Source organism: Tympanuchus pallidicinctus, unplaced genomic scaffold (genome assembly GCF_026119805.1).
Source record: "Tympanuchus pallidicinctus isolate F22 unplaced genomic scaffold, pur_lepc_1.0 scaffold5, whole genome shotgun sequence".
NCBI classification, from domain to species: Eukaryota; Metazoa; Chordata; class Aves; order Galliformes; family Phasianidae; genus Tympanuchus; species Tympanuchus pallidicinctus.
The window spans coordinates 16841714-16859020 of NW_026294769.1; the positions used below are offsets into that span (position 1 = coordinate 16841714).

At 35.1% G+C, this 17307-nt stretch overlaps 1 protein-coding gene across 1 annotated transcript in view; it reads left to right on the forward strand.

Annotated features, from left to right (window-relative positions):
• Positions 1–17307, forward strand: part of GABBR2 (gamma-aminobutyric acid type B receptor subunit 2) — a 441895-nt gene that overhangs the window by 220292 nt on the left and 204296 nt on the right. Inside the window, exons 6-7 of the mRNA XM_052704312.1 lie at positions 2594–2785; positions 4175–4411. Of these exons, the coding sequence (XP_052560272.1) occupies positions 2594–2785; positions 4175–4411 (429 nt within the window). The remainder of the gene's footprint in view (positions 1–2593; positions 2786–4174; positions 4412–17307) is intronic.

Genomic DNA, 17307 nt, shown 5'->3' on the forward strand with positions numbered 1-17307 from the left:
TAATAATTAATCAAAATCTTAAGCATTTTTAGAAATTAGATTTTCGTTTGCCAAATTATTAAAAGCTGTTTTATCAAATTGCTATAAGGCTCAGTTAAAACATGAATTTTGAAACTTGGTTCAATAATCAACTAATCTTTAAGGAAGCTCATTGTAAGTGCAGAAATGTTTCATCATTCATCCCACCTTGTCTTCGGCTACTTTCTGGACAGTAGCCCTGTTTATTATTGTGAGCTTTTGACAGTGATAATGTATGTGTGTAGAGTGTTGAGCCAGAGCTTCCATGTCACCAAGCACTTTGCATTTATAGGATGATTTTTGTCCTAAGTAAGCATGTCTTAATAGATTCAAACAAGAGTGAAAAAATTTCTAAAAATACCAAAATTATTCTCACAATGAGAAAAAAAATATATATGTCCAGGACTGCCTGCCTAGCACATGCAGGACTTTGGGAAGACACCATAACTACTTTTTATTCTGATGGTATAAAGTGCATGTAAGTGTTCTTTGCACTGTTCTTGCACATAAATCTTCCTCTTAGAAGCTAAAACCTGTGAGAGTTAATTGGTGTGCATGCAAATGGCTCATGCAAGATCCATGTATTTTGAGTCAAGGAAGTACATCTTTTGAGCATCAAAATCATCTCCATGCAGCAGAATCAACAGGGAGGAAATGGTGGCAATATATGTATACATGCATATATGTATATATATGTACATATATATATATTGAAATAATCATAAAATATTCTGGAACAACATACGGAAATGCCTGAACACTAACTTTGCTGTCCCTGACAAAGAGACTGCATGGTCATGGTGCTCAACTTTGGGAGTAGCTGATTTTCTTCCTACTCAGTTTGGCTTCTCAAGACCATCACACCCTTCTGACCCTACTAATCCATCAGATCTCAAAAGAAGAGTTTCCAGCTCTTTCTTCTTTAGCAATATCTAGACATCTGATCCAATTCTTGCAGGCATGTGAAAGTTTCACAGCAGCCTTGTTGGGAATGATTTCACGTTTCCAGGATAGAATTTTTGGCCATTTGGAAACTTTTAATTTTCAGTCAGTATCCCAAGACATTTACAGATTATAAAGAAAAAAGGCTCAAGTGCTCCAGCAAACAGAATAACTCCAACAGATCTGATTTCAGTAGTTCAGAGCTGAAGACAAGGTGGGATGAACGATGAAACACTTCTGCACTTACAATGGCTTACTTAAAGTAGTTAGAGCCAATATTTTCCAGCAGTATTTGGCTTGACACCTTAACCTGTATAGAGCAGAGGAAGCTGTGGAAGACTGCCCTTCTCAAACAGTGCTGCTCTGTGTTAATTTGTGTCCTTTGTGATTTGAAAACTGGCAAGTAAACGACACTGTATCACTGAAAGACCTTGAATCATCTTGCTCTAAAATGGAAACTATTTTGAATCTCTTTAAAAGGTGTCACAGGAGGACAAAAACAAATGTATTTCTGGAAAGATAAAATTAATGAGAAAGACAAGCAATTTGTGAGAATTATGGAATAAGTATGATACGAGATGGCAGACAGTGGGTTTCAGACTGAAGTTCTTTTGAGCAGCACTGTGTACAAACGCATGAAATTTGATTTTAGCTGTACAGAAGCTCCTGCGACCAAGGGCCAAAGAGAACTGCTTTCTGCACAATAAATTTCTAAGCTGACTTGTCAGAAATACAATAGTTTCCACAGATTTAAAACCCAATTTTAATTTTGGTATTAATATATTTAAGAGGTTCTCCCATGTTGTAATTTTTGCTGTTAACATTTATATATCTGATAGTCTCTTGGAATGATCTTTTAAAAATGATTATGTTCAGAATAGCTAATATTTCCTCATTTTACTCTCATTGTTTTGTCCTGCTGTAAAGATCGTGTAAGAAGTTACAGGTCTTCCAGTTAGGAGCTTTAATGCTACACCACGTATTTTGAAAAAATTGATTTTTTTTTTTGTATCTCCAACAGTGCTTATGCTAAGAAACAAAAACAAAAACAAAAACAAAAACAAAAACAAAAACTCAGAAGAAAGTACTTATTTAATGTCCTTATGGTCTACTTTATCTCAGTCACATTACTCATATTTGCAACACTGAGACTTGTTCTTGTCTCAGCTCCAAGTTCTTTTGTTTGACAATACCCTGATTTATGCGCTGGTGAAATTTAGCTTAAATGTGGCCCTGCCACACATGTAATAACTGTGTTATATAAAATTTCTGTTGGAAAAAAGGTACCTTCTGCCAGTGTTCTTCCTTCTCTCTCCTGATCTTAGAATTCGATATTCTATTCTGCTTTTGAGTGAATGATCTACTGAAAATAGATGAGATTTTATTTAATTCTCTCCTCAGGAACTTAGTTTTAAAGTCAGAAATATTCAAGAAAGGAGTCCTCATTGTTAGAAAGCAGTTATTCTAAACTGTTCTAAATACATTTGTATCTTTCTGTAAGGACATTATTTTGTTATTAAAGGGAAAAAACAAACAAAAATCATGAAGAGAAACTTTTTTTTTTTTAATGTTTAATATGTCTATTAAAATACCTTTTCTATTTTTTTTTTTTTTTTTTTTTTTTCCATTATAGGCTTATGTTGAAGAAATGTATGGCAGCAAGTATCAGTGGATTATTCCAGGGTGGTATGAAAATCTTTGGTGGGAATCCTGGATTAATTCTTCACAGTGTCTCAGCAAAAATCTTCTTGCAGCCATGGAAGGTTATATTGGAGTGGATTTTGAGCCTCTCAGTTCAAAAATGAATAAGACCATATCAGGAAGGGTTAGTATTTTTCCTCCTACTAATGTGTTATGGTCTTCAAGCATCTTGGCACAGTAAAGCACACAGGAGGGAAGGCCAAACTACAAGGTGTTTCTGCAGAGAGTTGGCAGTCATCATTGTTATTCTCTTTCTTTCCACTGATTCATAATTCTTAAATATTTAAAAATCCATTCGAATTCTCTTCAGGGAGATTTTCTTTAAAAGCTCTAAAGTCCCTTGCCTAAATACTGTTGTCTTTACCCTTTATGGACCTTACAGATAAATACACAATAAAGCTTGAATTAGTCTTTAATATCACATGTTGCATTATGGCAAATTAATATTTTTGTTTACAGAATAGAAAACATTTATGTTTATCCCTAGTCCTGCAAATGTCTGATGTCATTGATTATTTGTGCCTCTCTGAACTGGAGGGAGTTTCTTTAAACACATAAATATGTAGTTTTTCCATATATAAAGTACATAACATTTTATCATAGTATAAATGCCTGCAAACTCTCATCAATGAATAAACATGCTTGATTTTGCTATTTTTCATCATTTTTTCTTCTGTTGTTTTTCATGTTTTGCTGAGTGAGCAGGAAAGGCAACTTTATGAAAAGGCAACTCATCATAAGAGAGAACATTGTAAAGAGCATAATAAACTTGTAAAATATAGGCAAATTGCCACTCAAATAATTGCACATTAAGCAAGTAGTAACTTAAGTAAAGACCATTTGATTTGCATTATTCTATAGAGTATAATCAGAGCATTTATCTTTAGGGATACAGACTCTGTGTTCTAGTATTGTGGCTCACCAGTATGCATCCCATGCTGATAGATTTGGTTGAACTAAAGCCTTCTGCATGAAAGCAAAATAAATAAAGCTGTCCTTCATACAGAGAAGCAAACTACTTTTCAGTCTTCCTGTCTCCTCAATCCCCCTCGTGGCCTCACCATCAGTTTTGTAACATAGACAGTACACATTTTTGGAATTACTGTTTCTTTCTTAATTCTTGCTTTGGTTGTCTGTTCCACGTTAGTGATACATTCATCTAAACTAGAGCGTGCACTTTATGGTTCAGGTTTCATAGAATCATAGCATGGCTTGGATTTGAAGGCACATTAAAGACAACTGAGTTCTAGGGTGGCAGATTTGCCATCCACCAGCTCAGCTGCCCAGGGCCCCTTTCAACCTGGCCTTGAACTCCTCCAGGGATGGGGCATCTACAGCTTCTCTATACAGCCTGTTCCAGGGCCTCACCACCCTCAAAGTAAAGAATTTCTTCTTAACGTTTAATATGAATCTTCCCTCATTTAGTTTAAAGACATTTCCCCTTGTCCTGTATGGACACGAATCAGTGAAATGTTAGGTATTAAAGTAAAACTGAAATTTTTCTCTTCTGCAGACTCCACAACAATATGAAAGGGAATACAACGCAAAGCGTGGTGATGGACAATCCAGCAAATTTCATGGTTACGCCTATGACGGAATATGGGTGATTGCCAAGACCTTGCAGCGTGCAATGAAGTATCTCAATGCCACCAACAAGCACCAAAAAATTGAAGATTTTAATTATACAAATCACAAACTTGGCAAAATTTTTCTGGATGCTATGAATGAAACAAACTTTTTTGGAGTAACAGTAAGTCCTAAGCAGCAATTTCTGGGGGAGGAGGGAATTCATGATTTTAAGTCAGTAGCTCAAGCAAGTACTGCATTTAAAATACTCTTGAAAAAAAAGATAGGTGTGTATTTCTTTTATTTTCAGATATTCCTAATTTATCTTTGCAATTAAAGTGGATGCTTTGTTTATTACCTGTCTTCTGGTGCCAAGAGATGACGTTGTTTAATTACTCAGTTATCAAATTTTTAAGCATTGATGTGATCTGAATTAACAACCCAGAATTGCTTTAAGGGAACCATGAGTGCTGTAAGTTGCAGTGCCCTTTTAAGTGACTGTTTTTGTAGTTAAGATGTACCTGGGATGCAATTTGAAAACACCTATTTTCCCACATGTTTTATTTTCAGTAGTAGGTTATAGTACACTATATAGTACACTAATGTCTCCAAGTGTTGTACATTCTAAATCATCTACCACTATTTCAGGAGACATTTACATATTTTCAAAATTTCTAATGTTTCACAGTCAAGTACAAAGCATGGTAGTTATGACTGAACAAGCATAATCGTATACAGTACCAATCTAACTCTGTTTTCAGTGACACCATTGCAAATTCATGGCAACTTTTTCTTTGACACTGCTCCTCTTTTTTAGCAGAGGCAATAAGGAATGTAGTCCTAAAATTGCTTAAATGTCTATGAGGTATCAGAATTTGAAGGAGTATACATGTTCAAGAGTGTGCAGAGCTATTCTCCTTCAAGAGAGCTGAGTAGGCTCCATTTTAGGGAGGACGATCTTCAGTGTCCAGTAGTTATAGCAAATGAGAGAAGCTCCTGGCACCCTTTTTTTTTTTTTTTTTTTTTTTTTTTTAATGCAGCATGTTGGCCTGCAACATGGCTAGATAAGGAAATCAGAGTTTTGAAGAAACATGTAATTCAGTGGTGAATGCTAGCAGTGCTTGTAGGAATATCTCTGTGGCAAGAGCATGCAGAAAGTTGGCATCATTTCTGCTGCTGTGCAGTTGCTTGTCACATTCTGTCCCTGAGTTAATTTAAATTGTCTTGGAAATCAGTTAACCTCAAAACATTTTGAAGCAACAGAACTAAGGTTGTCATACATGTCACAGATTGTTTCAAGGAGGAAATGTCAAAGTGTGCATATAAAAAATGAGTGCAGGCTCAACTTTTTGGTGTCCTTGTTAACTGCTGAGGAAAGCTGCTTTTTATCACAATACAACTGAAACTAATTTAGGATTTGTAATTAATGAGCAATTGTGTGGAAAGGCAGCAATGGAATCTAGTTGCAAGTACAGTACAAAATTTGCTTTCTTTTTACATTTTGTTTAGCTGAAGGCTATAGTAAAAGTATTTTGCATCTATAACAAATCCACATTGTTGATAAATCAGTCAGTGACAGCTGTAAACCAGATTCTATGGGGAGTCAGACATGTATGTTCTGAGTTAATTCAAGCACAGCATCTCTCAAGGTGGATGAAATTCTATTTTGACTACACAGCTTTATTTTTACCATCTTATTCTTTTTTGCTTGCTGTTTAGTCCAGGAAGCCCATTATGTTAAAACTGATAGATGTCATTAAGACTACTTAATTGCTCTCTACTGGCTAAATCACTGCCCCTCACCCTAAAGGAATAAAACAAATAAAACAAGACAAAACAAAAGAAAAAGAAAAAATCAGCACCTCTAAAATGTGGAAGACTCTTTTATCGTAATTTTAGCAAAAACTCAAGTGCGAACTGCATCCCTTTAGGGAAGGAATGAATCAAAGATTTGCCAACCATCTTCAACCATGCTGATGTACTTTAAGTGTTCAGTTCTTAATGAAATTACTGCAAGATTATTCAGTGTGTTTAATATTTGTCCGAATCATTTCTAAAATTTTTTTTTTAAGAGTATTTTACCAAGTGACTGTGACAATGAGCAACCAAATCTGGCATTTGTTTTATGGTAGCAGTGTAATCATTAACTAATTCACTGAAAAATGCAGATTATACTTGTATTGTTTTTTCAAGTACATAGTGACAAGTACAGAATATTATGTTTGTTTTCTGTTTTCTTATCTTTAAAGGATTATGCTTCTTGTTCCTACAATATGGTCTAAAAAATGTTCTAATCAAAAAGATAAGAAAACAAGAAAACCTATAGCAGATAGAATTCCTTAAGATATAATTAGAACAAACAATATATAAAGTTTTCTAGAAAGTGAAAGAAGAAGAATTTCAAAGCAGACATGAAAGTTTTGGATTACAGTGCTCAGAAAGTCAAAGGAACAGATTGAAATTTACCAGAAATATTTTTAAACTTTAAATTCTTCCGTCTAATACATTGCTTTCTTTTTTGACCTACTTTAAAACATCAGTGGGAATGCAGCCCTTAGGTCTGGGAGTGGCAGATCACATTTTAATGTAATTTTAATTTCCAGAAAAATATTTGAATACAAAATTTCTACAATTTGTTTTTGACGACTTATTTTGAACAGGAAAAAACCATTAATTTATTACTGGATATAATCTACACCAAATATAAAATGAATTTCTGAAAGAAGAAATAAGAGGGGTCTGATCAGTATTCAAAAATGTTATCTCCAGGTGCAGTAAAGTATGTTTTAATGATTAGGAAGGGGAAGTGAAGAAGGTGAAGACAAGAATCTGAAAATGCAGAATCTATTAAGAAGAGTTATTGTCATGGTCATTGTCATCTTTCATATGCTCTCTTTGCACATGATATCAAAAACACTGTGACATCATAAATCATAATTCCCTTTACCCAGTAATTTGTGCGGCATTTTGTGGTGGTGGAGGTTAGTTGTTTATTTTTGTTTTGTTAATAATTTTGAAAAGACTTGCTGGGAGTGAAGTGGGTGCCACTTCCTGATTATAGATTTTTTTTTTCCAGTTTTCTGTTCTGTTTTTCAGATCAATTTTTTATTTTCTTGGAAGCAGGATTTAGAAAATGGCTTAGTGTACTGCCTGAAGTCTTGACATGAGTAATCCTCTATTTACACATCAGAATTTCAGGTCATTGATGTTGCTTGTTCTGCTTTACTGTCAGAAATCCTGGTTAGAAAGGAAATTCATAGAATCATAGAATCACAGAATCATAGAATTACTTGGGTTGGAAGGGATCCCAAGGATCAAGCTCTAACCACACTGCCACAGGCAGGGCCACCAACCTCCAGATCTGGTACTAGACCAGGTTGCCCAGAGTCATCCAACCTGGTCTTGAACACCTCCGGTGATGGACCATCCACAACCTCTCTGAGCAACCTGTTCCAGTACCTTACCACTCTCTTGGTAAGGAATTTCTCCCCAACATATAATCTAAACCTTCCCTCCTTGAGCTTAAAACTATTCCCCTTGTCTTATCACTGTCTAACCTTGTAAAAAGTTGATTCCTTTCCTGTTTATAATCGCCTTTTAAATACTGGAAAGCTGAAATTAGGTCACCCCGCAACCTTCTTTTCTCCAGGCTGAACAAGCCCAGCTCTCACAGCTTGTCTTCATAGGGGAGGTGCTCCAGCCCTCTGATCATCTTCATGGCCCTCCTCTGTTGGACTCACTCCAACAGCTCCAAATCTTTCATGAATTGGGAGCCCCAGACCTGGTTGCAGTACTCCAGATGGGGCCTCATGAGAGAAGAGTAGAGAGGGACATTATAGCTATTCTTTAAACATTGTTGAAGGTTCTGTTCTTTCTCCAGACTTTCTTTTTCCCTAAGAAAAATGATTCATTTTCTTATTATATTCTCACTGAGATTATCAAGCTTACAGTAAAGTGTGTGTATTTGGAATACAGAGCAAGGAAACAAGTTTTATCTGGTGTTTTATCAGGAAGCAATAATGTAGTTATCTGCTACTCTTTTTTATTAAAAAAAAAAAAAAAAAAAGGTAAGTCAGACACTGTTGTACAAATAGAAAGACTTCTGTGATGAAAAATGTGATACAAATAGACAAAAGAGCTGCAGGGGATGTTCCTACAATGTTATTAATCTGAATGTTCTAATTCTGCAGCCTGTTCCACTGAGGTTGAATAAGTTTATGGCTAGAATGGTTTGACTGCAACTACCAGTGTCCTAGATGGGAGTTTTTTTGATCTGGAACTGAGTTTAAATGTTTCCTAATTCTGTGCCTACCAAAACACTCACTTGTTAATGGATAGTTGCTAAAACAAAGATCTCATAAAGGATTTTGGACATTTTTTCCCCAGTTTTCTTAATCAAGGTAAAACCAGTTTTGTAAATGGGATGCAGCCTTGTCACCTGCATGATTTATAAACCACCATAAACCTGTTTACTGGCTAAATATGTCTCTTTTTGTCAAATAACGTCTTTTTTCTGATAACCAAAGTGTCAGAAAATGAAAGATAAGAAGTACTATACGTTTTGAGCCACTTTAGATGTATGAGATATCTCCTTGTACAGCTGACAGATCCACTGGAGGTATTTTAGAGTCTGAGTATCTATAGAGGTCTCTGTTGAAATGTTACTGCTTTGAATCAGTGCAGTGATGAAGTAATGAGAAACAAAATTATATCTGTGATATCTTTCTATCTTTCTATCTGTCTTTCTGCCTTTCTATCACACAGCAGTAAATAGGATTTTACCAATAAGATACACATCAAGTATGTGTGAAAAATAGTGAGTATTTTCCAGGCTGGACTAATTATCTTAAAGCAAGATTGTTTTCCTAAAGGATGAAGGAAAGAAAAACTACATTTATTTAATGTAATACTAGCATAATAAAACTTGGAATCTTGATTATTACTGACGAATTAGAGCTGTCTTTCAGGGGGCTTTTCAGGAAACACTCATATTTAGTGCTTATTGAATTAAACTCATCTAGAAAATTGTAGGAAAATAAGTCACTCCCTCCTTTTTTTTTTTTTTTTTTCCCCTTTTTAATGACTATGGAAGATTACTAGTAAACTTAGAACTGCAAAAATGTTATCTGTTAGGAAAAAAAGTGTTGACTATGCTTGGAAAGATATATTAATTACCTTATTTGCTCTCACTATGCTGTTTGTAGGTGTTCCATAGTATAGCCAGGTGGTGGTAAAAATACAGTATGTGTTGGAGATAATTGTTACTACACTTTTAGTGGATAATACAGCATTATTCTAAAAAATACTTTTAAAAGCATTCTTATAATTTTATAATCTCTTTAACCTTTGACATTTGTGCCCTGTTCCAGTAGGGCTTGAATTCATTGCTGTTGCCTATGATTTGGAATCAACAATGTATTTCTCATTCTCATTGGTGTCTATTATTTGTGTGCAGTCAAAAAAGAATTTTTTTTAGTGAAGGAGAAAGGGAATTAAATACAGTGTTGTATTTCCTCTTATGTCAGCCAGAGACTGTAAGTATGATAAAATTCCATCACAATAGCTGCTGAAGAATTGAAAGCATTGCCATGAAATAGCTTTCATGCTTGTCCCTGGCATCCTGCATTCAAACTGATCCAGTCATGTTTCAGAACTGGAAATGCTTATTGGTACGAAGTTCATTTTGTGTGTTGATGCTGATTATTTCTGAGGATTGAATTTAGTAGTCTGCATTTCCAGACTTTAGCAGCCCCTATGCTGTCCAAAGCATCTCAGGAATATTGGTGGTATTAGCATCAGAATAGCATCAGCAAGCAAGTATTTGTTTCATGGACTAGAAAATTTATTTCACTGGGAAAAAAAAACAATCCTTAGACTTGTCAAATAGAGAAATAGCTGGTTCTGTGGCACAGTATCAGATTGAATCAATTATGACTTTAGCCAAGAGATTTTATACTTAATAGGTGGGTCTGACAAGCATTTCTGTAGTGGCATTGATCACTGCAGTCAATTTTGCATTAATAGTTCCATATCAGAGCTCAAGTTATTTACACCTAGAGTCTAATTTATTTATTTATTTATTTATTTATTTTGCCATGGCTGAGGCAGAGAAGACAGTAAAAGAGTTGGGGGAGGGCAGAAATTTTTATAAAGTAGCTCCTTGTTAATCTAGGACTGTTCTTTCAAAGTACATTTAATTTCATAAAAGGAGGGAGGAGAGGGTCCAGGGTGAAATGTAATACCTAACACTTTAAAAAGGGGCCATTATACATAATTGGGTGTTGTGGAGAATTTCAGTAAGCTAGGAAAATGCAATCAAGAAGCCACATATATATATATATATATGTATACACACGCTCGTGCTCATAATCCTGCCCAACCACTAGCAGATCTCAGTTTTTTCCACACCTGACTGCATGGGTTATGAGTGTGAATCAGTCATAACTTAGTGCCTTGTTTCCTTTTCCTTTTTCAGAACTTTCTTCCTGTTACAGGATTTCTCGTGTAGCACAAGAAGTTGGGGTCTGACTGTTTGAAAGACCTCTTACTTGAACCTTGAATCTTAACTTCCCCCACTGAAGACAAATGTGGTGAATCTCTTACTTTCTTACTCCCTCCTGAGTTCCACTGCATTATCCAACTTAGATGAGTAACTGAGATTGGTACAGTAGGTTGGGGGATTATTTGCTCTTGATAGAGCCAATTTGGTTAGGAAATAAATGTCCACCAAAATGTAGAGCTGTTAAATAAGTTAGCATAGGATCATAAATAATGTTTGCTCATTAGGAAACTGCATACAGAAAGAAACACAAACTTTCTAAAGTGAAAGCTGAAATTAACAGTGCCATTTCAAGATTAGCCCTCAAGCTAATCAACAGTTGATGATTTAATAGATATAGTAGGTGGCAATAAAAAAGACTTTAGTCTGAAGTTGTAGAACACTTATTACTGCATCTGTCATTCTACTAGGCGGATGTTTGATGAAAATAAATGAATAACATGCATTTACAGCACAGCTAATAAAACCTTTTCCAAGCTCTGGATAATATCTCTCAGCTTCCTCAGTCTGAAAAAATAGGAAAATCTATCAAAAGAATCAGGAGAGCAAATCTGGTAATTTCAAATTTCATGCTTTGGTGACAGATGAAAGTAGTGATGCTACAGATGTGGCTAAGCTTACCATTCTTATTAGAGGTATTGATAATGAATGTAACATCACTGAAGAAATAGTGTCTTTGGTGCCATTAAAATTACTAAATCTCTTGATCTGTACAAAGCCCTAAAAATTACATCAAAGCTTTTTTGTTTAATCCTTGTCAAGTTATCTGGTATAGTTCTTGATAGTGCCCAGGTGACAGCTGGTAAAAAAGAGGGATTTATATAATTAATAAAAGATAATGCAACTTCTGCCAGCAACTGACATTTGATGAAGTATTGCTGCATCATAACATTAAAAAAAATTATGCGCAAAAGAATTAAAAACATTGTGCAAATCACCATCAAAGCTGTGAATTTCATGAAGCCAATGGATTGAATCATCACCAATCCTGATCTGAATGTGTATGTTTGGTGGCCCTGCTAGGCAGGGGGGTTGGAACTACATGATCCTTGAGGTCCCTTCCAACCCAGGTGATTCTGTGATTCTGTGATTCTGTGATAATTCCAGGAATTCCTTAGAAGTATGGATGCTGATTAGGGGGGGAGGGGAGTCCTTTACTTTTCTGAAGTATCTGTCAGGATAAAATACTAAAAAGATTTTATGATTTGCAAAATGAAGTCCAGTCGTTAATGGACTCAAAAGGAAAATTTGTACCTGATCTTTAAGATGAAAAGTGGCTCATAGACTTAGCATTTTTGGTGGATTTGACCATTCATTTAAATGTGTTAAATATGTGTCTCAAAGTTAAAATCAACTTACTTGTGTTGTTTCAAATCACAACAGTGTTCAAAATGAAACTTAAGTTATAGCAAGTTCAAATTACGGCAAATAATTTTATGCATTTCATGATTACATAGCACAGGTAAAAATTATTTCAAGCTTCTTTCCAGTATTATCACCTTCAAGAGTGAACTTCATGAAGAAGTGGAAACTTCCTGTCACCCATGGAAGAACTATTCATCATGAGATGGAGGACGCCAAGTGGATATTACAAGCTGTGTAAATGTGGTTGTGAGCCTGGGCAGCAGGGAGAGGCAAAGCCAGGTTGCTGTACTGGAGAGGAGAGGAAGGCAGTGTCTACACCAAGAGATTATTCAGTGGAGGGGTTGGAGGAAGAGTCAGCAGGGAGTGGGATCTTGATGGGGTGGTCCTGAGAGAGGGATCAAATCCGTAGCTATGCTTCTTATCTTTTCTTTTTATATTATTTAACACCACTAAATCTGGAATTGAAGACTGTATGAAAAAGTGTGTTAGAAAATACAATGGGAGAGATTTCCTAGAAGGTTTTTATATAATCTACATCACCAAGCAGTTCTGAATGTTGATTCTGCAGTGTGCCTTCTGATTTATTTAATAGTGCATAGAGTTTAAAGAACACCATCTCACCTAGCTGTGCTTTTCTTGAAGCTGATTTTACTGTCCTTGTTGAAGAGTAGAGCCATAACAGATTATACTCATTCCATAGAAATATGTCTGATATAGGCACATCTGTATGGGCCATTTGTTTACTAGATGGGCCATGTAAGTATTCACTAGATGGAGCATGATGGTCCTGTAGAGCCAAATAAGCTTTTTTATGGTTAGTTGGCAGATGGTCTATGAATCAAATAGAGTCTGGTATGGGCACAGCTGAACTGACTTCAGGTGAGAGATTTGCAGATGACACAATCACGTATGAAAAAAAACTACAAATTAAGTAGCTTCTGTAGTAACAGTGATTTCCAGTGGTATAGTAATTCCTGCATTTGGTCTTGCTAAGAGAAGAAATAGAACTGTAAGGTGAATTTACAGATGCTACTGCTTCTATCTGCTATGGCTCCATTTGAAATTACAACCAAAGATGTCTTCCATGGATATGCCCAAACCCTCAGCTGCCCAGTGGCTTGGGAATAAAATCTACCAGACATACCACAGCCTTCAATTGCAGCTTATGCTCTCAGCATGCTCAGTGGTTGGAGAAGCAAGATTAATTATCCTGCATCAGCCTCAAACTGCAAATTCCTTCCTCTACCTGCCTCCTTGTTCCTTTTCTAGAATTGAACACTACAGAAGTGCCTGAGTTAGCTCAGAATTTGAGATTTGAATACTTTTCAGCTATGAATCTAGAGTTAAAAAACACTATGAATGTAGAGAGAACATATTTTCATGTTGTATAAAACTGAATTCCTGAATGCTTGAGGAATTTGCAGATCTTGTTTTATTTTCCACTGGAACAGATGTTAGCCCTGCTGCCTTGGGATTGTTCCAGCTCTCGTAATTCCATTCTGTATACCTAAAACTTTCCCTGAGATTTCACATAGATAAGGAAGATATTATTTACTAGCTTTACACCAGGACTCTTTTGGAACCATAAATGCCATAAAGATGCAAAATAGTGTTTTAGTATTATTACTGTAACTTCTTTTATTGGACATTATGTTTTGTCATTATTTCAATGCAAAGGCTAAATTTAGTAAGATTTTACTGGTTTTTCCCATTCCTGTTGCAGTCAGTGGCAAATGTCTTTTAACTTCATTGTGAGCAGGGGGAGGTCCTTACCTAGGAAACTGCTTTAACTTTCAGATATAACTCAAAATGTTATTCTAAAATCCTTTTCACTCACTGAAAAATTAAAAAAAAAAAATGTTTCTGAAATGCTTTCTAGAATTAATGAATATATTTTAAGAGAGCTGATCAGTTGTAGTGCTGTATAAATGATTAGACATGAGTTTTTTCAAACACATTTGGAGAATGGCGCTAGATACTGTGTGGAATTACATGACTCAGAGATCAAATAACTATGAGCAGTTGAAATAATTTGGTGGAGTGTAGCAATTTACAATGTAACATCTACTGATGCCTATAAAAGGCTGTAACTTCTGATGTAGATTTTGTAAATTATAAAAAAGCTGAATATTTTAGTGATCCGCTGTGCTGGATAGTTACGCATATTTTTTTTTGGCACAAAAGTATAATTCTTAATTGAGCATCAGATATTTGGAAATACGAAATAGTAATATGGAAAGGAGATAAAAGTGGAAGCTCAGAGTGGATACAGATTGTATTATGGAGGTTGAAGCAATAAGAAGACTATTCATAAACCACTTTATGAAAATCTTCAGAATAAGATTTTTTCTATTTGTTATCATACTACTCTAAAATCTCAACATCTGTTTGGCTTTATGTAAGTACTGAGAGTTTAAAAAATGATTAAAATATATAGATGTTAAACATATTTCTAAAATGTCCAAACCTTGAAGTCACTTTCTTTAGGAACAAACAAAATATAAAGGTAGTTCTTACTTTTTAATCCATTTTATCCTTTATGCCTTCTTTTTTTCCTTTACATTACCATTTTGGATACTCTAATATTTGCAATGATAGATTGATTTAGATTAATTGGATGACTTCTTTCCATTGCTTAATAGTTGCATGGCATTCTTTTAATTTATGTTCTGTTTTCATCTAGGTTATCCCATCAATGGGCAATTAAAAAAAGCTTATCAAATTGAGTCTTTTTTTGTCATTAGCGAAAGTGACCCTCATTAACATTATAAAAATTGGAACTTAGCGTGATGGGAGTTTTTCTGTGCACCAAAGAACAAAATTTTCCCCTAAGAAATATTTTGCAATGTACTTTTTTCCTTTTTGCCAAAAAATAAAAATAAAAAAATTTTAAAAAAGATGTAATACTTTATTTTAATTCTCGGTTCATGCTTCAGTACTTCTGAGATTTTGGCTTCACCAGTTAACATACACTCTGCTGTTAAACTTTATGACAGCTTAAGGCAAAAATATACTGAACTTGAATATAGAATTTTGCTGAGTATTATAAATTTAGCTGAAATATTAAAAGTGGTGTTATTAGCTGACTTAGCCTGGAGATGCTCTGAGGTTGTCAGGTCTGATGTTCAATGGGCTATACTTTCATACATCACCGCTCCTCTTTTCTGGCAGTCATGATTTCTATGATGAACTAGTTTTTTTCCTTGGAGAGGTGCTCTAGTTGCAAATAGAATTCTTGGAGCCTGCAATTATGTTAGTGAAACACAGGAATGTTAAAGTTTTATACTGGCATTTATTCTGGACAGCTACACAGTAAGTTTTAAAACTATTTCCTACTATTTTTCATATTAACTTTTAAGACTTCTCTATTTGCTACCACCTTCTCTCCACCATTGTCTCATGGCAGATAATTCCTGGCATTGCAGAAGACCAAATTAAGCTTTTCCTCTGCTTTAGTGTATTCCCAAAACTCAGCAGTTAAGTCCCAAGGGACAGAGCAGCAGGCATTTATTCACTTTGAGGTGACCCACAGCTGTGAAGGAAGGGATGCCACCTGGTCCACAGCACTTCTAATGTGAATTTGAGCTGCGTCTGGGCTACAGGTAGAAGATTGTGAAAGTGAATAGAAATTCCCGTAGATGTGGATCAGAAAATGTGGAAAAGTGTTGTAGATCATGAATAGTAAAGATGCTTTCCTCTAAAACCCAAGTAGTGGCATGTGAGAAACTAGGCTCATAAATTTCTGTGGCTGCAGAAATTGCAGGTAGAATATACATGGAAGGAAGAAAGGAAGGAATCTTCAATTGCTGCTTTTTAATTTTTTTTATTTTTAGTATTTTAGTATTTGGGGCATTTTATGCTGAAATATTTACATAATGCATCAGTGAGTAAATGTCAGGTGTTAAAAATGTTCAGGCAAGTAAAGACGCAGATAAGCACCTAGAATATTGATCTACTTGGATAACTTCTAGGTGCATCTAAATATATGCATATATATATATATATATATAACTCTATTACTATATTATTATATTACTATATTTCTAATTAAAGCAAATCTGTAGGGTTTCCACAGGAAGAGAGATAGGATACTCTGGTAATCAGATCATCTGCCTTATACACTTAGAGTATTTTGGCTAACCATTCTGACAAATCAGTAAGTTGGTCAAACATTCACCTGATGATGAATGCTAAAAGGGGGTGATATTAGAAAGAATTCTATACACATATTACAGTAGAGATGGAAGACCCTTCCTATTGGCAATTTACAAGTGTAAAACAGGGGTTTTTTTTCTCCATTGTAAATTGAGAGAAGATGAGACATATAAAAAAGTGTTTAAAAACTGTAGAATATTCTTTCTCTACTTCTTAATAGAGATACATTAAAATATTGAGGGTAGAATAGTTGAATTATGCAATGTATTTTCCCCAAGGCTTTCAGACTGTTTATACTGCTCTTTCTCTTAGGCTGTGATTAAGTGAAGTGCTTAAGAGCACACTGAATATTAAGCGTGTGTATTCCAAATGGGCTGGTAAATGGCTGCATTGAATCAAGTCTTAAAAGAGTAATTTCTTTGTTTTGCAAGATAGTCTGTGTCCAAGTAAAAGAAACACTTCCCACAGATAGTTAATGTTTGGAACCTCTCTTTGTGGAACTTTTTTGCAATGCCACAAAGGCTAACAGTGAGAAGAATAAACTTGCTATATGAAATGTGAGTATTATACAATTTTTAATGTGCATCTCAGTGAAATTAAAGGCATGTCAGACTTGGGCTTTTCAATAAAGGCATGCCACAGCCTGGGGGGCTTGTCACAGATGAAAATCTAGTTTATGACATGCTATTCACTTCTCTGAATGACACACAGTACAGTGCTACACCCCAAACCATGATGTTCTCAGAGATACTGCATGTTATACTTCTGCAAACTGCATGTATTTTTTTTATCTTAGCAGTTAGAAAAGTGGTACCAACTGGAATTAACAAAATTACAATGAAAGCTGCAGTGTTAGGTTGGCTTTATTTTTTTTTTAGTTCTCCAAATACTTTTTAAGATATACAAATCATGGAAACAGGCAATAAAAGTGAAATCATATTTGGCGCAACCACAATATAATACTGCAATCTTATTTTCTCTTCCATCCTTCATATGAGTAT